We start from the raw sequence: 23,129 nt of genomic DNA, 5'->3' as shown, positions 1-23,129 counted from the left end.
GCAGCCATGGTCCACTCACTGTCACCTGCGAAACCTCCCCACTCGGGCAGCAGCCTCCTCTCTCACGGATCCAGAGTCCCCATAGGAGTCCTCCAACCCCAAACTCAGAATGGGAGATTTGCCAGGTCAAACTCTAAGAGCAGAGGAAGCCGCCGGATGTCCCAGAGTCCGTTACAAGGAAGGGACAGCTTCTGATAAATTCAAATGACATTCGGAAAGGCACTGTTTTAATCGCCTGGTTGAGCCTGAGCTTTGCCAAGGATGGTACAGGATCCGGTCAACACACCACTTTCTTCGGACTCGGATGGACAGGGACTTAATCCCCACGTCACTACTTTTTAACCATGCGTGCCCACCCTGCTGTGCTGTGGCAGGGTCAAATGAAATACTGTATACGAAGCACTTACCACTTACTACAGTGCCTAATTCGCAGGGTACCCCAAACAATAGCTTTTGCTATTATTACGAAGAATGAAACTGTGTAATGGGAAGTGATTTAGATAGAGATTGTTTAAAGTGAGCACCAGTGAGCGTTGTAAACATAAGACACACTCCATAAATGTTTATTTAATATAAAAGCAATCGTAATGAAGTCTAAGCTTTAAATTGCAGGAAGCTAACAGTTTCTGTTTCCTATCCTGGGGCTAAACGGATGGTTCCATGAAAAACAAGCTATCGGCTATATTGTACGTTCACCCTGATTTTATTAGTGATGCTAATACGGGGGGAGCTCATTGCAAAGAACATTACAAGCTACAGAGTATCTGCAACCGGCCGCACTGGCCAAAAGTGCACCAATGAACATTTACGAATGAGGGTAATTAAACATGACTTGATAACTACCCAAAGCCCAGATGATAGGGCAGCGAAGCAGACAAAGAAGGAACCTCGCCCTCTGAAAAGAGAACAGACATTATGTTAAAAGTGTCTGTCCCAACAGCCATCAGATGGTCCTCCTGTTCAGAAGGTACCCAGCGCTGACACTGAATATGGGGACCCTTCTAGGGTGCTGACAACCTAACCCAGAGCAGAGCATCGACACGCACCGGTAAAAGTCTGCTATACACCAGACAGAAGATACAGATGTGTTGTTGTTTTTCTTTTCTTGGGCTTCTTAGCTATTCTGTTAAAGAAATTAGCAGCCTGTGTCCTGGCACGGAACTAAGACAGCCAGAGATACTAATCAATGGCCGGGAAGATAAGGACTACCCTTGTAAAGGACTGCTTTGCTTTCTTGTCTTTCTAATCAGTTAGCTTCTTAAGAAGGATGCTTTCTCTTGGCGGGAAACATAGGAATGTTGACTAAGCCAGCCTGAGGCTGGGTTTTACAGCCTCCCCAGCACAGCTGTCGTTGCCATTCACCACAGTCACTACCTGGCTTCCCTAATGGCCTAAACTACCCTCTGAGACCTGCCCATCCTTGGAAGAAGCTGGTGATTCTCTGGGATTGTCCAGCTGAGACATCAAGCTGACCACTGCCTGATTATGACAAGCCATGTCTGCCCTGTATGACATGGTCTCTGCCCACATCTTGAGGCGACGTGCATGCTCCCTAAAATACTACATACTGTGTAATAAAAATCGACTAAAACTTGTCTAAAATGTTACATGGCAGCAATCCCATTTCTGAAGCCTACTCTTGTAAAGAGATAATATCTTCCCCCAAAACTAATAAAAATGTATGATTCATATTCTGTGGCCAAAAAGGCTTAATGCACACCACAAAGAAATAAGTCATGGGAATAGAAGGCACAGCATCTGGTATACAGTCAGTGGTACTGTCACAGCATCCTATGGTGACAGGTGGCAGCTACACTTGTGGTGAACATGAGCTAACCTACAGACTTGTTCAATCACTAGGTTGTACACCTGAAACTAATGTAAAATTTTGTGTCAATATAAAAAAGAAGAAATTATAGACTTTTTAACAGGGAGTCACATGTGAATTATGGAAAACAGAAATAGAATGTATATCACAAAGCTGAACTTCTCAGGAACTGACCATAATTTTAAGATTTAAAGCAGTAACATCTTGTTTAGAAAATGGAAAAGTGGGGCGCCTGGGTGGCTCAGTCGGTGAAGCATCTACCTTCAGCTCAGGCCATGATCTCAGGGTCCTGGGATCGAGTCCCATGTCAGACTCCCTGCTCAGCAAGGAGCCTGCTTCTCCCTCTCCCTCTGCTCCCCCTACTCATGTGCATGCTCTCTCTCAAGTAAATAAAATCTTAAAAAAAAAAAAAAGAAAATGGAAAAAGATTTGGATCAAATTTACTCAGAAAGTAAGAGTATTATATAAAGGGTTTAGTTTTTCTTAAGGAAAAAAAAAGTAAATGAGAAATTCCACCAAAAACTTTGACGCAAATCTTGATGAATTCAGTTGGAGCATTGATCCAACTACATAGGCAGGCACTGTAAAGTGACAGCAGTGAAAACAAGTGGTACTGGCCCAAGAGCAGCAAGACAGAACAAGCAGTACAGCACAGGGTCAGGAGGCCAGCCCGCAGACGCGCACGCACAGAGCCAGGTCGCGGACGTGCACGCACAGAGCCAACCCGCGGACGCGCACGCACAGAGCCAACCCGCGGACGCGCACGCACAGAGCCAGGTCGCAGACGCACACGCACAGAGCCAGGTCGCAGACGCACACGCACAGAGCCAACCCGCAGACGCGCACCCACAGAGCCAGCCCGCAGACGTGCAAGCACAGAGCCAACCCGCAGACGCACACGCACAGAGCCAGGTCGCAGACGCACACGCACAGAGACCCCGCAGATGTGCACGCACAGAGCCCCCCCGCACATGCACAGAGCCGACCCCCCCCCCCCCCCGCACACGCACAGAGCCCTCCCGCAGACGCGCACGCACAAGGCCACCTGCTTCATGACAAGTGGACCTCTGCAGTGCAGTGGAGAAGGGTTATCTTTTTAGTACACAGTGCTGGACATCAAGGAAGAAAACAAAAAAGAATTCTGATAAATATAGCAAATGAATAATCCATTAGAGAGAGATCACAGACTTAATGTGATAGGTAAAACCGCAAAGCTTAGAGGAGACACCATGAAGTTTTTTGTTTTTCTTTTGTTTTTTTAGGGAGAGAATTCATTACATCAGAGTCAACAAAGTTTTTTTTTAAATAGGACATGAATGTATTAACCCTAATGGAATAAAATTGTTACATTGGACTTCATTAAAGTTAAACACGTTTGTTCATCATAAGACACCATGAAGAGAATTTAAAAAGCAAGCTACGGGAAGAGAAAAGATATTGACCATATTTTTTATCTGACAAAGAAATGATATCCATAATATGGAAGGACCTCCTACAAATCAATAAGATAAAGGCAGACGACTCCAATAGAAAAGAGGACAAAAAAGCCGAACAGAAACCTCACAAAGATATCAAAATGGTAAGTGAGTCAGTAGGAACATCCCAATGAAATCATACTGAGATACATGCCATCAGAGAGACTGAAATTTAAAGACTGGAAAAAGCCAAGCGCTAGTGAGAATGTAGGGCCACTGGAATTCTCATGCACCACTGTGATGAGGGGAGGTAGCAACTAGGATGTAGAAATTCAATCCCTACGCACACGCCAACAGAAATGCACCAACATACGCACACACACAAGAATGTTCATAGCAGTTTTATTCATAATAATTCAACTGCATGAACTCAGTCCAAGCATTGTAGAATGGATGAATAAAATGTGGCTAATTCCTACAACAGAATACTTTTCAGCAACTATAAAAATGAACTAATTCTGTATATAGCACGGATGAGTCTTACAGATATAAGTCTGAGTAAAGGAAGCCAGAGACAAAAAGTACCTACTGTATGACACCCATTTACATAATGAAATCCAAAAACCGGTTATGCTGTTCTAGGGTGATAGAAATAAAAAATACTGGTTACTTTTTGGCAGAGGGCATACTTCCTGGCAAGGGGCTGCAAGGAAGGCTCCTGGGGTGCTGGAAATGCTCTTGTTGATATGCATGGTGGCTACACTCTTGAGCCTTGCAGGAAAGCTTTTGCTTCTGGCTGGACTATAGAAAGCCATGAGACTATTACTCACACTCTAATGCAAAGAACAAGCCAGATAAGTTACCAAATCACAGATTTTTGAAGCCATAACTGAGAACATAATGAGGCTAACTGAATAAAAATAAAGAAGCTAACAAGCTCTAAGAGAAATAAGACCCATAGCTGCTTTTATCTCTGGAGGAGGAGAGAGTGGAAGAAAGGAATCTGTCATTAAGGAGGTCCAGCTTTCCCGTCACGGAATGAATAAGTCGTGAGAATAAAAGGCACAGCATAGGGCATATAGTCAATGACACTCTAATAGTGTTGTATGTGACAGATGGTAACCGCACTCGTGATGCGCACAGTATAACGTAAAGACTTGTTGAGTCATTATATTGTACACCTGAAACTAATATAACATTGTATGTCAACTATACTTCAATAAAAAAGGGAACACTCCATCCAATAAAGAAAATATTTTTAGAAACTATGTCTTGACTCCAAAAAAGGCAGAGAGGGGAGCATAAGGACAAATCACCCAGACTTGCATGTGTGGACAAGCCTGATGGATTTGCATCTTGAGGGGGTGCACACCCACCATCAACTGTTTCCCACAACCCTCCATCTGCTCCCTAAGGGAGTGCACCAAAGGGCCGAAGACCTGTCCTGCTAAGGAGGAAGTCTGGATTTATTAATTTCCAAACAGCTGGTCCAGAGACGGGACACTCATCAGGATGCATTGCAGGACAGTGATGATTCTGATCCAAGTTAAGGCGGTCGCCTTGGTGATGGAGATTAGCAAAGGGATTTCATGAACCACTTGAGGTAGAGACAAAACCCTTTGTGTAGCATCCCCACACTGCATATTGTATTCTATTATGAGGTAAATCATAGAATGAATAAAAAGGCCATTATTTAATTTTGTCACAATTTTCTTTTCAATTTTTTAAAGATTTATGTGTTTATTTGGGAGACAGAGAGAGACAGAGAGTGAGAGCACATGTGGTGGGGGAGGGGCAGAGGGCAAGGTGGGAAGAGAGAGAGAATCTCGAGCAGACTTCCTGCTAAGCTCGGAGCCCGACATGGGGCTTGATCTCATGATCCTGAGATCATGGGCTGAACCAAAATCAAGAGTCGGATACCCTGCTGACTGAGCCACCCAGGCGCCCCAATTTTTTCACAATTTTCTATAACGAGAACTGCAAACGGAAATCGTGACCAAGAATCCATGATGGATGAACATGGCATCAAAGAACCAAGAGGCTAGCTACCAAAAGATACCACAGGAAAACCAGTACTAAATAAATAAATTAGACACAGAGGACAATATAGAGAAAGTTCCAGAGAAATCTTTTGACTTTTGGGGAAGTGGGTAGAAAACAAAACATTTGCACCTAGGAGCTTATCTGGGGGCAAAGGAAACTTCAGAGGTCAGTAAAAGAAGGGGCTGAACATTTATGAGGATGATTTTAATAAACCTTGCAATAGGTAAGTTTGACTTATTTGATCTCAAGAATCAATCTAAGTGAATAAAGTCAATAAAGGAAGTCAGTCTTTCCTAAAATAACGAAAACAATAAAACATCATGCAACACGTTCTCAAAGGGATTGATGGGAAGGAGGGCAAAAAAGAGCCAGATTAGGTAATGCTGAGTGCCCCAGATGTTGAGAACGATCTTGGTTCTTGCCTCTGGGCCTCACAATTCTATACAGCACCCAGTTATGACTGGTAGCCTTCCGGCTATTACTATTTATACTGGAGCTTCATGGAGTTGGGTTTAGATTTATGCCTAGAATATTATGCACAATGACATGAAAAATAAAATACCGAAAGTAGAAGATTTATGAGATAACGTGATCAATATACATTTGCTGATCCTGAACACAGCTCAGGAAAGTGAAAGGATAGATTAATTAAGGATTAAGCCAAACATGAATTTTAATATCCAAAGACATTTATAAGCAAGAAACCCTGGGGCATATTTATAGAGCCACTTTAATTAGTCAGTATTCAAGGCAGCTTTACACATGAGTCAAGTTTTCAACATATTTTAATAAGCATCTCTTCTTTTTTTTTTTTAAAGATTTTATTTATTTATTCGACAGAGATAGAGACAGCCAGCGAGAGAGGGAACACAAGCAGGGGGAGTGGGAGAGGAAGAAGCAGGCTCATAGCGGAGGAGCCTGATGTGGGGCTCGAACCCATAACGCCGGGATCACGCCCTGAGCCGAAGGCAGACGCTTAACCGCTGTGCCACCCAGGCACCCCAGTTAATAAGCATCTCTTCTAAATGCGAGAGTTGAGGTACTGTAAACCAAGCATGGAATCTGGAATCAGAAAAGGTGGACCTCAGCTCTGGCTCTGCCAGTTACAAACTCAGAGCTCATCACACAACTTGCTACAAATGGAAAATGGAAAACTCTAAGGGGTCGCCACAAAGATGAAGTGTAGCAGTGGGTGTGAATGTGCTTTGTAAAACAAAAAGTGATATAGGGGCTCCTGGGTGAAGAAGTCAGTTGGGCGTCTGGCTCTTGGTTTCAGCTCAGGGCTGATCTTAGGGTCATGAGATCATGCTCAGCTCGGGGTCTGTTTGAGATGCTCTCTCCCTTTCTCTCTCTCCCTGTCCCCCCACTTGTCTCCTTGTCTCTCTCTAAATAAATACATAAATAAATTTAAAAAATCTTTAAACAAAAAAAGCAAAAGAAAAAACCACCCCTAAAGTGATACATTATTTCCTCAAATGAATAGAGAAGGGAAAGAGAAAATATGTTCATGAAAATTTGCTTTTTTAAAGTTAACAGTTTTATCACTAATTGTCTACATATATACTCAAGACAGTACATTTGAATTTACTGACAATGATCCAAGACCCAAGAATTCTGGGTTCTTTTTTTGGACTACTGCCCCGACATTTGTATTTGTAAGTGGAAATAACATAATTATCGAAGTATCTAAAATATAGTCACCTGTCACGGTGACTTTTTGTAGATGACATTAGTGGTATCTTCCAGGTAATTATAAGAGGTACGATATCGGAGTAGTTAGTTTAGGCTGTGACATCAGACAGACCTGGATTCAAACCCTGTGTCCATCACTTCCTACTTCTTTACGAGAATCCAGTCATCTTTAGCTCTGTTTTCGATCACAAAAGGGGAGATACTCATAGTATAATATCACAGGTTTCAAAGATTGAAGAGACACCAACATTTTTTGCACTCAACAGAATGCCTGGTATGTGGTACAGACATTACAGATGTGAGCTATGATATCTAAAATTTGAATTTGCTTGGTAAATGTTTGTAGAATGTTCTTTTCTTGTATATATATATACACAAGAATATATATAAATCCTGTTGTAGAAACTAATTTTACTTATACTTTAGATATCCAATGAAGAAAAACTTAAAGAAAAATATTTTTATTAGCATTATTATAATTGGAACTGGGTTTATATCCTAGCTCCTCAGTGTGAACAATTTTCTTATAAAAGAAATACAATGACATTTGGCACCTTGAAAAAAAAATCAAGAAATGTGCAGCACACCTAGGCAAGAATTCCCTCCCGGCCTAAGTATTTGATAATGTGACAAACACAGAAAACTCGAGACCATTTCCTTACTTCCTGTGTGTATTAACATTTGTCCTACCCCTTGAATTACATGATCACAAAATTTCATCTTAGAAGTTTAAAATATAGCTCACCTGGTCTTCTTCTCCTCCACCTTCTTCATCGTATTTTAAAATATTATCTCTTACATCATCTTCTGGATCAATTAAAAGTTGCTTGGCCTGGCGTTCCTTATCCCGGCGTTTCATCCATACCACAAACATCAAAACGAGGACTAGGTAGAAAGAGTAAAAAAAAAAACAAAAAAACCCATAGTGTCATAATTTTAAAAACATGACCTCTCCAATCACCGCTTTTCACACTATTAACATACTTAACTGGGTCAAGAGTTTGTAAGGCCTCTTCCAGTCTGTTCAACCTCTCTCTGGCCTGCCGTGAGGAGAGAGAAGACCGAGCGGGGCTGGAGCACTGGACAGAGAGCCTGAAACCGCGGGTTCCAGAACCTGGTGCCCTGTGAGCTCATTGGCTGAATGCTCACCCCCATTCTATCATTTACGGATGGGGACAATAACCGTTTCTGTCTCTGGCTTGCTGGAGGATAGGACACTCCTAATATAATGAATGGTTTGTAAATTCTAAACCAACAAACAAGAGTAAGTTAATTGTTCCTTGTTATGCAATTGTTATCTCACGGAGGTGGGTCAGCCCTCATTACCCTCTCTGTATCAGAGGGAACACGGAAGGAAGGTGTTTGCCAGGAAGACTTGAGTAGTAAATCGGAATTGGATCAGCAATTGGGTCTTGAGGATTTTTGGCTCCCAAAGGCTGGTGTTTTTCTCCTGTGCTATTCTGCGTTCCTTCTCCTATGAAAACACACGTTTCAGGTGAGAAGCCCACAGGATTCCTTTGAGCACTGAAATAACATTAGGCTTTCCTGCTTTACACTTTTGTGCCAGGCCTGGCACCATGAATTTTCCAGAGGGTTGATGTTAAAATCAGCACCAATTCATTTTCCTTCAAAACGCTACAGTCACTTCCCCATGCCGTTATCCATCATATCGAAGTCTTTCTTGATAGGGTTGGCATATAGGCCACATTTTAGTTCAAACTGAAACATATCCCTAAACGCACATCTAGGAGCTCATTCTCCCGCAAATCTGAGGATATCAGTTTACATCCTGAAGCAAGAGATTTAACGACTCCTATTTGAGCACATTTTTATTATTGGCCATAAAAGTAAATATCCTCCTTTTAAAGCCAGATACATGATCTCATTTGCCATTGTTCCAGGGCTAAATCTAGCAAGCGGATTATTAGTATAGCATGCAGGTTTCAAATTATAGTCAAAGTAGGCTCCACACAGGAAGTAAAAAATGCCCAAGCTTCTATAGTAATTGCTTAGAATAAAGGGACAGAATTCTAAATTACCAGAACACTTGTAAATGGAGAAAACATAAAAGAAATGGCCAACATTTTCAAGAAAGTGATTGGTGCATAGCATGATCACACAATAAACTAAGTCCTGCTGCTATTTAACAATAAAACACAGGGCCCAGGCAGTTTATCCTTTTAACCTGCACGCTTAGAAGTGGCTCTAAAGTACTTTCCAGTGGTTAATTTCTTGCATTCCATTGAACCAAGATTGCAAAGTATCTGAAAAAGGAGCAATTCCTTAATCTAGACTTGCTCGAAAGACAGACAATTTATTGAGCTACGCAATCATTTCTATTATCAAATGTGCTGTATGAAGTACACTCTCTCACTACTTTACGTAGCCCTTCAGTAACAAATACCTTGATCCCTGCATGACTGGAGTTGGCTGCTGACTGTGCTTTCTACGAAGGCAAGCTAAGGAAAGCAATATACTTATTTTCCTAAATTATCAACTAAGTGCCATAAATTCCTACTCAAATCATACGCTAAGCGCTCACCCTTAGGACTGTCTCACATTTTTCTATGAAAAGAGTTTGCTACAGCTCATCCAGCCATCGGCATCAGAAAACCGCTGCAGCGGGTCACGGGAGAGGTGTGCTGGCTGGGTGTGCTGCAAGCATGTAAGCGCTCGAAACAGTGCTGGGGGATTTTCTTGTTCTGCGGTGGACCTGACTGTCCCGTACAGGGTTGGCGAGAATGTGCTCAGAGGTCGAAGAGAGTTGTGAGATTATGTTCAAAGGCAACGGCAAGAAGTTACTTTGCAAAACGTCTTAGGAGGGAGAAGAACGGAACTCCAGGAGACAATGCCAGTACTTACTGAGCAGAATGATCATGCACAAGAGGATGGCAATAATGGCACCTGTGCCCAGCCCGGCGCCCACGATTCTGTCCACGTCTGTGCAGTCCCCGTTGGAGTCGCACTGGCAAACCTTCACGCGAAGGATGGAGATATTTGACTTGGGGGGATTACCCGAATCTGTGATTATGATTGGAACTTCATAAATCCCAGCTTCAAGAAATTTTATCTTCAAATTAAGCTGAGCAAAATCACCTACATGAAAAAGGAAAAAGTACGGTGGATAGTTAATACATCATACGATAAAAAAACACGCAGCATTTTCTAGAATGCACTTACTACTTAAGAGTATATATCAAGCAATGCAACTAGGCTGCACGATGAAGTTTTTTTTTTTCCTAGCTATAAAAGTTTTTAATATCTTATTTAAGTAGCTTTTAAAATATATTTAATGAGAAGATTATAAAGCACCTAAAATTAACTTTTCATATTAGGCTTCAAAACCTCTCAACTGCACATATAGTCAAATAATTAACCTGTTCTTACCATTAAGCCGAGTGATGGTCCAATTTCTCTTAATAGTCGCCGGAGACAAAGGAAGATCAAAAGCAAACGGTCCAGCATTCGGATCGATGTCATAATCAAGTGCTGTGATGTTAATTGAATTGGGGTCTGGAGTTTCACAAGTCTCTGCCTCTTGAGGTAACACTTGAGGGGCATTGTCATTAATATCAAGTAAATAGATCTGCAGTGTTCCCGTTCCACTCATAGGGGGGATTCCTTAAAAGGAGAAAAATCACAAACCAATGCTGACCAGTTCTTTCCCATGAGGTCTCAATTACGGTGGAATTCTCAAAGCTTCTAGCCTGCTTGCCCTCATCATTGCATAACCTTGGAAAAATCTAGTCGCTCCACCGTCTGGCAGACTGTTTCTCCAACAAGAACACTTCTTGCTTCCTTTCTAGGATGACCCCGAGCTGCCACCTTTGCTGTGCCCAACTGAGCGCTGGGACAATGCATGTCCCTGCAGAGTGCCATTCTGCACCTGTCCTGCCCTCGCTGTCCATCACGCTGGGCCTGGTGCATACCACACTCCTCTAGCTACTGGGGGGAATACAAGAAAAGCAGAACATGGGGCTCATGACCCTGTATACCCTACTCTTTTGATGGAGAACCAAGACGTATGCATGAAAGAGTGTGAGAATGCTTTTAAGGCTCACACACAGCTATGAAATATTCAACCAGTCTACACACAGGGAACACAGACCCACAGACCTCATCTTGGGAAGGAATGCCATGGAGAAGAGAAATAGGATTTACTGAGCAACCAACTACCTGTTTGACCAAGAATCAGGTTGCTCTATATACATTATTTCATTGTAACCCTACGAAGTAGATTTAAACAGATGAGGAATCTCAGGCTCTGTACGCTGCTCACGGTCACACACTCTTGTAAGTGGTGGGGCTGCTACTCAAGATGGGTCTGCCTGACCCCAAACCCATTCTCATTCCACCCTGAAAACTGTCTCTACTACTTTTTGTGATAATTTAGTCTGGTAGTTTGGCCTCTGCTATATTATATGCATTTTTAATATTATATTATTACATATAAACAATGACATAATTATTTTATTTAGTTTAATTATATTACATACATTATATAAATAGAATAGAATAGAAATATTAAAAATGTTAAAATAATACATCTGAGACCCAGAGGTTTAAGTGACCTGCCCAAGAACGTGCAATTAGGAATGGACATACATACACTGCTGAGAGGAGACAAGGAGAAATCTCTCTGGACTTGTCTGAGGAACACGCATGGTTCTGGGAGCAGGGAGAATAAGAGTCGGGGGGCGAGGTGGCTGTGAACAATAGTCTAATAATGAATATAGCACCGAGAGCTCTGGGATACTCCACAGTTCGAAGAACTTTCACACTCATCATCACATGTAATATTATTTGACTCTCATAACTACTTTATAGAACAGGGAAGCCGCAAAACCAGCTTATCAATAATGAAACGAAGGCACAGAGAGTATCAGAGTTCGCCCTGTCATTAAGGAGCAGAACCGGGCTCCACATCCCAGCCTCGATTTAAAGTCAGGTGCATTTGCCAAGCATCACGGCTGACACAGATGTCACCACGCACTTCTCTCTCCTATCAAACACCCTTTCGATTAGAAAAAATCCACCTTGGTGAATGACAAATCTGGTTGTAACTCACAACCAACATTCATACATATAATTTTATAGCTCTTTAAATCTCGATGTAATGGTGCAAGATATATTGCTTTAAGTTTCATCATGGAGGAAAGCGACCATTTACACGCAGAGAGAACGTAAAACGCACACTGACGCTGTGCTCTGACGTGCAATGGCAGAAGCTACCCCTACTACGTTGCAACTCTAAATATCTGAACAGTAGGTCTGACATTAGAAAGGAAAAGAAATATTGCTGTGACCCTGTCACCATGTAGACTTAGGATAGCGAATAATCTCACTGAATCTTATTATGCAGGATTCAAAAAGGTCCATTGAAACTGTTCTTATCAAAAGTGTCCACAGGCCACGTTTTTCAAACTGCTCGTCTTGACAGCCAAATTGAAGGCTGCTAATTTTATTAGATGCTAACGTTGATGGTCTAGAACTAAAGGATTTTCAAACATGGTTGTGATGCAGTTTTAAAACTATTAACAAATAACAGAAATATTTATTTGAGTTTTTATGTCAGGCACTGCTTTAAAAACTCTGTGTTCGAACCACTTTATCTTCCCTGCTACACTGACTTTGGTACCACTGCCATTACCCTTAGTTAAGAGAAATAGGAAATGGACATATTTAAAATCTCGTTGCCAACCCCAAAGTTAGAAAGTAGTAGAGCTGGAGTCTGGACCCCAGTGGTCAGGCAGACCTTCAGAGCTCGTACTCTTAAACACACGTCCTACTAACAAAGCAATACAAATCCATCACCAGGTTTATGTAAGCCCTTTTTGTCTCATATAACTAAAAAAAAAAAAAAGAAAAAAGAAAGAAAGAAAAAAGAAGGCTACCTATTAATCTCAATCATTTAGAATCCAGTAGAGACCCAGAAAGGAAAAAAAGGGGCTAGACTATATGTTCCAAAACTAACACATAAAAGCTTGTGTACTCACCTCACTTTATGCATGAAATTAAGAGTTTCCTATTCATGGTGGATGAGAGGGAGAGAATTACAAAGAGAAAAAAATGCTAGAGACAGAACCAACTGATGTTAGGATAATCGACTGACCATATAAAAAGATCACCTCAAAAACCAGTGTCTGGGCCACTGAGCCATGAGGTTAGACTCAGCTTGCAGTAATGAGCAGTCAACGTGTCGCAGGGCAGAAGGACTACAGAGTTTGGTTGTTACAATGCGAGGCTACCCCCGAGGGCATGTGGACATTGGGAACACTCATTATAGAAGACAGAGAACATGTGAGAACATGTGAGAACATCCAGCGGAAATGGAAAATAGACATAGGGGCCTCAGCTTCATAAAGGTCAGTTTTCTAGACAATTGAATTTGGGAGAAAACCTCGTTTCCCGATGATGCTTTCGTGATGAGGCTCTAGTCTCTTTAACGACATGCGCGGTACTACAATGACCATATTTAATTACGTACCATTGTCAGAAGCAAGGAAAGTAGCATTATATATATTGTTTTTCACATTTGGTGATTCTCTGTCCAAAACAGCAATTGTTGTTATCTGCCCATTCACAGGATCTATTTTTAGCCAATTGGCAGGATCAGATAATTTTGTGTATCTACAAAATGAAAGCATTAGTAAGTTTAAATTTTTTGATCAACTTAAAAAATAACTACACTACCCAGAACTACACTCCTCAAAGAAAGTGCTACTGTCTGAGTCTATATAAAGTAGATTTATAAGTATCAGTAGGTTTATCAGCTTAAACTCCTTTTTATTCTGGGTGGAGGATAAGCTTTTCAAGCTCAGGTAACCAATATACAAATCGGAAAAAAAATTCCTATGTTTTGAAAGGTAAAAAGTTGTAGGAGTTCAATACGCCTATTAGTAAGCTATTTATCTATCTTGATATCAATGTATAGAGAAATGCAGAAGATATGCAATTATCTGTTAGCAGCAGTTCAGAAAGAAGTTAAATAAAATATAAGCTAATTAAAAAAATTATCATCACCAGTGATGGATAATAGTCATGTGGGGTAGGCTCTGCCAACAATCCACTCCCTCATCAGGAAGGATAAATTAGATTCTGCTGAGGTCGGAAATCTCTTACAGATATGTTTTATAAGTCCTATAACTACTATACAGGTAAGAGACAAAAATAATTAGCTCTTATATCTTGTTTTTGGCATGAGTTTTCTTTTTTTCCTGATGCGTGGAGAAGAGAGAAATGTTACAGCTTCTGAGAGTCCCCCATTGACTCGCAGTGAAACTTTTTGCAACGTGTGGTGTGACAGCACTGGCTAAGTAATTATGAGATATAAAGAGATAAAAGGGGCAGAAAAAAAAAGAAGCGGGGACTTTTTTTCTTCAAATAATACATGAGTAGATCTATTCTTTTATTTCCTATCTGATAGACTCAGTGATGCATTTCCTAACAGGAAGCTTCATCAAGGAATTAAAAATAATTCTGTAATGAGTAGTTTGGGTTCCAGTTCAAATGTCTCGTTCAAATGGTAGATAAATGTTGAATACAGCCCAGAATATAAAGTAAATTTTTAAAAACGCCACAAGTGGCATTTGATACCTAATATTTTGCTGCATATATCGATCTGGGTCCTGAGCGGTGAACGTCGTTAACATGGTACCAGCATGAAGGCCTTCTTCTTGGCGAATGATCTTGGGATTTGGGGCAAAATAAGGGTTTTCATTCACGTCAATGACTGTGACAGACACAGTTGCGGTTGACTGAGGTGGGTGCTGGATACCCTTAGCTAATGGCACTTGATTTTCAGCAGCGACAGTGAGAACAAACATCCGATTTGTTTCAAAGTCAATTGGCTGGGAAAAAAGAAAAAAAAAAAAGGAAACCATATTTTTGTAGGAAATAAGAATATTTGCATTCTATGGTTTATTCTTCTTTTCAACTCCATTTCCAAAGCATTAATGTTTCATTCACTACACCATAGGTTCCTCTCAAATGTCTGGAAAACATGCATTAGCAGGGTCAATGATTGAAATAGTTATCACAATTGAGCCTGTTTGTATGAGATATTTGTAAATCTCGGGTACTTCAAAGATATATGTTCACAAAAAATGCCTATTACTACTGGACTGATTGCTTTCATTCAGCTACATCTAAAAACCTGATAATTCTTAAGAACAGCATCGGTAACCAAAAATACTAAATAGTCTAAGGTCACGTGAGAACCTGAATGTCTAGATTATACCCTCAAACATTGGTATCAAGACCACTCCACATCCAGGAGACCTTTTACATCTGTGATAAAGTGCAAAAATAAATAAATAAATAAATAAATAAATAAATAAATAAATAAATAAAACGATGCCCCCAAACTATAAAATCTGAATTTTTTCATAAAGCAGAAATTTAATTCTATTTAAAAGTATCATTCATAATTTGAAGCACATTTTAAAGTACAGACATGTACACACATGCTTGTAAAAATAATAGTATTTGTAGGTGGAAGGACTCTCTTGTTTTTTTTCCCCTTACTTAGCAAATTAATTTTAGGTATTCTACTGGTCTAGAAGAATCCCTAATCTAAGAACAACACTTTCGATAAAGGCAATGCACAAATAAACCATAATGTAAATATTAACTTCCAAATTTCCATTGAATCCTACTGTCAACAGAAGAGTTACCAGGAGTCAAGTGATCAGACTGGATTTCCATTTCACTCTTGATTTCCCCTGATCACCTTCTAGTGGGGGTGCAGATAAATGTGACTGTGCCGTAAGAATTTGAAACAAAGAGCTTGGCGAGCTCTCATACCCTCATAGGTGGTCTAGGAAGGATTAAGAGGGAAACTAATGAGAAAGCCCCATTATCAGCACACACTGCACCAGTTTCCTACCCTAGACCACCTCCTCAAAACCTTCAAACACAGAGTTTTTTCTTTCACTCTAAAATCACCAATTCAACTTCCCTTTCTCAACCATTTTAAACAAGACAGTAGAGAAGCCAGAAAGTGAAATAGAATTCTTTGAGTCATTTCATTAGCTACGTGAAAAGTCCAGGACATAACATTTATTTATGCTACATGGTAAGCACAAGTCTGTCCTTAAATGCGTATTAAGTATATTCATCGCTCAGAATGATGTTATGACTTCGGCGCTACCTTCCGCATGAGGGTCCACAGCTCGCTGTGCTCACACCACTCCCAGAAGCAGGGCTGGGATTCGAACACAGATGGTTGGGGTCTGGGGCGTGCTTCCCGATCACTAGGCTCTTCGTGCAGAGAAATGTCCAACGCCCGCCTCCTGGGGGAAATTCCCATTTTGCTCACACACATATAAAAGTCTAGGCAACGGACACCTCAGAGCACCTTTCTAGGCCAGACCCACATTTGGGTTCACTTACAAATCAACAGTGTTGGGATGGGAGGCAAGGAAACACATCTCTTCACTGGGGGCTCCAAGGAAGACGTGCTCACTTTAAGGAACGTCTACGTTACAGCCATGTATTTATGACACGTGAAGTTAACATCCCCTTGCTTCCAGCGCTCAGGGTTTGTTTTGTTTTGTTTTTGACAATTAAAGATCAGAAGAACTCATTTCTTGAAGTCTCGAATACAGCACGTAAAAACAGGAGTATATATTCACAACATTTTCAAGATGTAGGCCCTCTTTGTCCCTACTCATCCCATTTTACTTTTGTGAGATTTTCTGGTTTGTTCTCTGAGTCAATACTCAAAGGGCACCTTGACAATAATAGGTGTGGGGCCTCCTTCCTAATAGCTATCAACTGGTGATCAATACTTAGGCCGTGCCATATCACGAACACACCTAACTGCACGGACAGTCCACACGGCGGAGGACCGTCCTGTCTTCAGAATGTTAAAACTGTCCAAAATGATTGAGGCACAATCGTATTCCAGAGACAATGTGAGAACATCTATGTTGGCCTCAACGCAGCCTCAACATAAACTAAACAAAAAACCACAAAACAAATGTGACTCCCCAAAATATATTAATTCCAGATTTAAAGATGTCTGAAAGAAAAAAAAAAACAAAAACCTAATATTCAAAAGGAAACGACAGGCTAAGGAGCATGGACTGGTCGATGCAGGGTGCCCGTCAGAGAGATCAGCGGCCCCCGTGGCACTTACTTTGACGACGGTGACTAGGCCGTCATTGCTGTTGGGGTCCGTCTGAATGGCGAAGCGCCCCGTGGGGTCCCCGCCGCTGATCCTGTACACGGCGTTCCAGGCCGGCGTGTGGGGCTGGTCCTTGTCGGTCACGGTTAGATTGGCCACTATGACATCTACCCGGTTTTCAGGGACTTCACCATAGAACTACAAGAAAAACAAACCTCGGTCAGAGGAGTGACGCGGACCAGTGAAGGACAGGGCGTCTTGATGACCACACGGCCCTGATTTTACTGCCCATTAAATCTTTATTACCCACACTAAATGAGGGTATCGGTAATGCAGGTAATCACAGCATTTATATTTAACTTTAAAATACTATCACTTTTCTCAGCAGTCAAAATTTCTTCCAAATGATGTTATAGTTTCATTAATATTAAAATTAGTGTCCATTTGTGAGTATCTGGGTGATGAATGCAGGGCTGGAGAAAAGGACTTGTCTGAGGGAAATAATTTTCCTCAAGAGATAATATTTATGTGCTTGACAGAGTCGCATAAATCAGTCATGTGATATCTGTTCAATTTCATACACCTGAAAATATTTATAAATATTCTGTTATAACAGCACGAAGTATTTTTGGCCATTTCTTCCAGGTGGCATATTTTAACAACTTTATCAGTGGACTTGGGAGACTAGGAGAAAACAAATTACTTAGGTGCCTCATTTAAAAGTCCTGATGACAGAAAACATCTGCGAGAGTAGTAGCCAGTCCACAATGAGGTTAAGCAAGTTCCACCTCTATTTAATTCATTTATTATTCATGACAAAACTTCTCAGTAATGGACCACAGACTTAAGTTCTGTGAGTGACAGTCTGTACTTACTGTCATGGCAGTAAACTCTGGAGGATTGTCATTGACATCTGTCACCGTGATGACAGCCGTAGCTGTGTTTGAAAGGCCGTATGTGGGATTGCCTTCCATGTCTGTAGCTTGAATTATTAATGTATACTGTTGCACTTTCTAGAAAGACAAAAAGATAACACCTTAGATGAAACTAATTCCTCAAGAAGACATAGCAGTTGTTTTGTAAATAGCTCTTTATTACACACAGAAAGCACAACATCATTCATTCTGATTAACATTGCTTGAAATTCTCCCAAGTGGAGCTGATTTTAACGTGAGAAGCACAGGTCTGGTTCTCGTCTAGAGAGATGCGACTGTATCTTTTCACCTCTACTTGTGGAAAAGATCGCATTGCAGATGTGTGAAATTCACAGAGAAGCCGAGACTTCCATCTGGTCTCAACCTTCCCCTTTCTTCGGAACTTCACAACATTGTGATCCAGCATTCAAGTCGCTGGGTTTGTGTTTACTTTCTACCCAGTTTGGAATACTAAAGACAATGAAAAATCTTGACAGAGTATATATATTTGCTTTCATATATTTCTTTTTACAGAGTACACTTTCTTTTAAGATATTCTCATATATGTTCTATTATAACAAGGTTAATAGAGTATTTTCTCCTACTTTCCATTAGTACATATGATTCACAACTATATAGGAGAGATATATTCTTAAGTGAAGTTAAAACATAATTAAAGGGTTTATGTTTATGACCTTAGTGGTAACTAAGGAACACAATAGTACTTAATAATTGCATACTCAACAGATTGGCCTAATGCTCATTTTGTCCACATACCTATGAGGGACATAGATACATCTGCATGGAGATGGTTGTTACCAAATAGGTATCAATGCTTTTAAATTCCAAACTGAAATTTTTAAAAAAATTTATTTATTTATTTGAAAGAGAGAGAGAGAGAAATAGCAGGGAGAGGCAGGGAGAGGGGAGAGGAAGAGGGAGAGAATCTCAAGCAGACTCTGAGCTGAGCTCAGCCCCTGATGCAGGGCTCGATCTCATGACCCTGGGATCATGACCTGAGCTAAAACCAAGAGTTGGACATCCAATAGACAGAGCCACCCAGGCGTGCCATCCAAATTGAATTTTTAAAAGGGTGAACCAAATTACGTTGCACTATATCTAAGAGAATATCTGGAGACTGTCTGAGAAGTCTATAGCACTAGCTGGCAAATACACTTTATATTAGGACAACCTAACCAGAATGATTTTCTAAAGTCATTTGGAATCTCTGTGGAAATTGGCACAGATAAAAAATATAGATCTTTTTCATAAATGTTAAAACATCCTGAACAACAAAACACACTTCTTCATACAAAAATAAACTGTCACGGAGAAGTACAGTTTTCCCTGATTCTAAATATAGCTAACATTATGAATGGCCATTCTTAAGGGATTTCTGGAGCTTGGCTAGAACAGACACAAATTGTAGCTTTTGATTTAGTTGTTAGTGGGAAGGACAAGGAAGAAGAAATGGGTGGGAGAGAAAAAGCCAAACCCCACACATCTGATTTTAAGTCTCTGTCCACCCAAATGCCAAATTCTAGCAGTTATTTATTCGTCTTCCTAAAAAAAGAAAATACCACTTATTTGAATTAAAAAAAAAAAGAAACAAAGGAATAGTGCTAGTTGAGCCGTTTAAATTTTTTCTTAACCCATAACACCTCACCATAATGCTTACTTAGGCTAAAATATTTCTCAATGATTTCCTTTCCCAATCAAGTGTCATTTCAGCTTAATGTTCTCATGGTTCATGAGAGAATTTTGTAGGGCACTCAGTTCAGCTTCTCAGCTGAAAATCATGAAAATAAAAATTTGTTATGACTTTGAAATGCCATTTCTCTTAGCTGTTATTTGCAGAAGCAGACGAACATTTTCAAAAAAAGGAAGAGTTTTTTGTTGTTGTTGTTAAAGAAGATAAAAAACCCACAGATATTGTATGGAAATATAGCTCTTTGTTAATATCCGCTCTTTAAATTATAATGTCTACTTGAAAATTATATAAGCATAATATATACAATTTTCCACTAAGCTTAAATATGGGGATCAGTAGCTAATATGTGAAATTTCCTACCGCTTCAAGTTAGTCTTCGAATTTTAAGTTACAAAAGAACATTGTTATTTCTAAAATACAATGTCTCTTCAAATAAAAAAAAAAAAACAAGTCCGACTTAGTAAATAATATAATCTCCATTTTCAAATGCTTGGTTGGTAAAATGTTCTTACATAGTAAGGAAGACATGACAGCCTGTTTCAGACAACCAAACTACTTAGGGCTTCTTGCCTAATTTAGTCCTTGGGCATCTGGTCCCAAATGACTGACATTTAGATTCCATAAGAATTTGACTCCCCATCCTCAATCCCACATCTGATCAAGGGACTTGGCTTAAAAATGTTTCCTTACTTCCTGTTCTAGGTGAGAAAAATCTCCACTCGTCTGTTTGCTGTCAATCCTTCCCTCCCTGTGATTTTCCTATCCTACTTATCAAAGCTCTGTATCACCTTTCACCCACTTACCCTACACCTTGAGCTTCTTCTATCTACTTTCAAATGCCTACCATGACCCTCCAGCACCACTGTGGTGTTTCCCTCAGGCGAGAATGGTGGTTCACAATGGTGGGAATTTCGCCCCTCCCCCCCAAGAGGACATTTGGCCATTCCCGGGACATTTTTGGTTGTCACCATTGGGGGTTGCTACTGACACCTAATGGATGGCCACAGAGGCCAGAGATGCTAAATTATATTTATTTTTATACATAGGACAGGCCCCCACAAAAAAGATTTATCCAATCCAATATGTCAATAGTGCCGAGGTTGAGAAACTCTGGGCTTCAGAACCCTTCCCATCACCCTGAGCCTGGCGAACACAAAGCTGGGAAGCCACCTCGGAGATGACTTCAGAAGGTCCTGGAGGCAGAGCTGTTGGACTGTCATGGATACATCTCTATCCCTGTTTCTAGTTTATATGGCTGCTATCAGTCCATACGTCTGTCCTCCCGTTACGTACACACAAACACACGCCCGTCCTCGGGCCCCTGCTTTGTCAGTGTTTGTGTCATTGATATACACCTGATGCCTGACACAGAGTAAGCAAGTGATAAATGCTTTTGACTTGGGGATTGGATGGGTGAATGGATGAGAAGTCTTGGGCCTTGCTTTACATTACAAAAATCATTCCAGGTTTGGGAAAAACCATCTTATTTACATTGTAACTCTTATTTATTCATTGAATCATATACTGGGAGGATAAACGAGCTCAGTTTCCCAAACTACAGTGATGCATGCATCATCTTCCCAACGCCGCCATAGCCTCGTGTTTCTATACCATGAGTCACTTAACATTTATCTTGACATTCACTCCCTTTTAAAAAATTTAATTTGTTGTAGAAGTACTGTAAAGGGAAGACAGCATCACCTGTCATAAATATAACTGTAAAAATAAACACAATATAATCCTCATGCTCCAGCAGTCTCTACTTGATGAAGTAGCATGTGAAGACTTGTGGTCTCCAGTTTTCTCTAGAGGCTTCCCTACACCTATCAAGTAAAATCCTCACACCTGTGCACCACGCTTCTGAAACACTGAACTAAAGATATGCACGAATGAAGAAGTGAGAGCATTCGGTCATTCATTCATTCAGTTTGGCACACATTTAATGAACGTCTACCAGATGTCGTTGTAGTATTTACTTGGATAAAATAATGAATGACTCCACAGATGGCCTTGATATCCTTAAGTGATGGAGGCAGACATTAATGGTTCACAGGAACAACTGTACGAGGCCCCTGTAGTAAGAGTTGGCAGGAGTGATGCAGGGACTTTCAGGAGGGGCATCCCAATCAGTCCTCAAAGTCTGGAAGAATGAATGCAAGAGACATTGTGGAGGTAAACTGAGAGGAACCTGATAACTGAATTTATCAGTGGATGGATGGCAGTGCAAGGAAAAGGCATGTAGACCATGATTTTGGGAGACTACGGAGACGGCACTGGTCACGTGAAATGGGAAATGGATCAGGAATTCCAGATGGAGGGAGATGATAGGTTGCTTTTGGATGCACTGGGTTAGGCGACGGACAATTACGTAATAAGGTCATGAGAACTCAGAAGATAAGCACAGGTTTGGGACCCTGTTCAAATTCTTAAATGCGAAGCCCCAGTTCCCTCATCCGTGAAATGGGGCTGATGGTACCATCTACCTTGTATGTCTGGAGTCTAAAAATTTTTTGAATGCTTACTGAATGCTGACATTGTTCTAAGGGCCTTGATAAGAAAAAAAAATAACATTTTTTGAGACTGAGTACTAACTATGTGCCACTCACACTGCTAAGCACTGTACATCATCTTATTCAGTCCTCACAATAATCTCATAGGGCAGGTGGATTTTTTTTTTAAATCCTCATTTTCCAGATAAGGAGACCAAGGCTTAGGGAGGCAAGGAAGCTTGCCCACTGACACCCAGCCAAAAGTGGTAGAGACAAGATTTGAACCCAGGTCTCTCTGAGTCCAGAGTCTGTAGTGTTAATTGCTCCGCTGTATTAGTGCCCCCCTAGAAAGTGAGAATACGTGCATGATGAGGGTGCATCCGGAGTGGGGTAGGCAGGCACAGAGCCAAACAGCAAGACGAGGAGGGATGGGAAGCTGAGCATGAGTGTGGGCTGTCCTTTCAAGGAGTATGGTGTTGGGAAGGAGAAAATCGCATAATGTGGACATTTCTTCAGGGTTCCTATTCAGGGTAAAAAGGAGCAACATCAGCCTCACCAAATATTGAGAACAAGAAGGCAGATACAATGTCTATGGGACATAGTCTTTGCCCATCTCTGGGAATGCAGAGAGTACTGGGGGTGCCCAGGGAGGGGTTGGGGACTGGCTCTTGGAGAGTGAGGGTCACCCTGCTCTAAAGAGATGGGAAAGGAAATCTTCACGCAGACGAAACCACAGGAACAGAAGGTTTGTACAAGGAGTTGCATGTGGTTATATGATGTTGGACATCATTGATCCTCAACGAGAAGCAAGGAATCCCAGAAGGTTAGACCAAAGAAGGCTTTGGGACCAACGTCACAAGAGGGGTTTGGGGTGCCATGTTAAAGAACTCTGACATCATCCTACAGGT

The 23,129-nt window shown here is 40.9% G+C and overlaps 1 protein-coding gene across 1 annotated transcript in view; it reads right to left on the bottom strand.

Annotated features, from left to right (window-relative positions):
- The window catches only part of CDH2 (cadherin 2), a 209,454-nt gene that overhangs the window by 23,430 nt on the left and 162,895 nt on the right, over positions 1 to 23,129 (bottom strand). The window contains exons 8-14 of the mRNA XM_026496142.4: positions 17,983 to 18,120; positions 17,120 to 17,305; positions 14,575 to 14,828; positions 13,466 to 13,608; positions 10,366 to 10,599; positions 9,841 to 10,074; positions 7,724 to 7,863 (exon numbers count right to left, since the gene is read on the bottom strand). Coding sequence (XP_026351927.1) covers positions 7,724 to 7,863; positions 9,841 to 10,074; positions 10,366 to 10,599; positions 13,466 to 13,608; positions 14,575 to 14,828; positions 17,120 to 17,305; positions 17,983 to 18,120 — 1,329 coding nt within the window. The remainder of the gene's footprint in view (positions 1 to 7,723; positions 7,864 to 9,840; positions 10,075 to 10,365; positions 10,600 to 13,465; positions 13,609 to 14,574; positions 14,829 to 17,119; positions 17,306 to 17,982; positions 18,121 to 23,129) is intronic.

This window comes from Ursus arctos, unplaced genomic scaffold, assembly GCF_023065955.2.
Source record: "Ursus arctos isolate Adak ecotype North America unplaced genomic scaffold, UrsArc2.0 scaffold_17, whole genome shotgun sequence".
Lineage (NCBI taxonomy): Eukaryota > Metazoa > Chordata > Mammalia > Carnivora > Ursidae > Ursus > Ursus arctos.
This window is presented reverse-complemented; position numbering and strand designations above follow the sequence as displayed.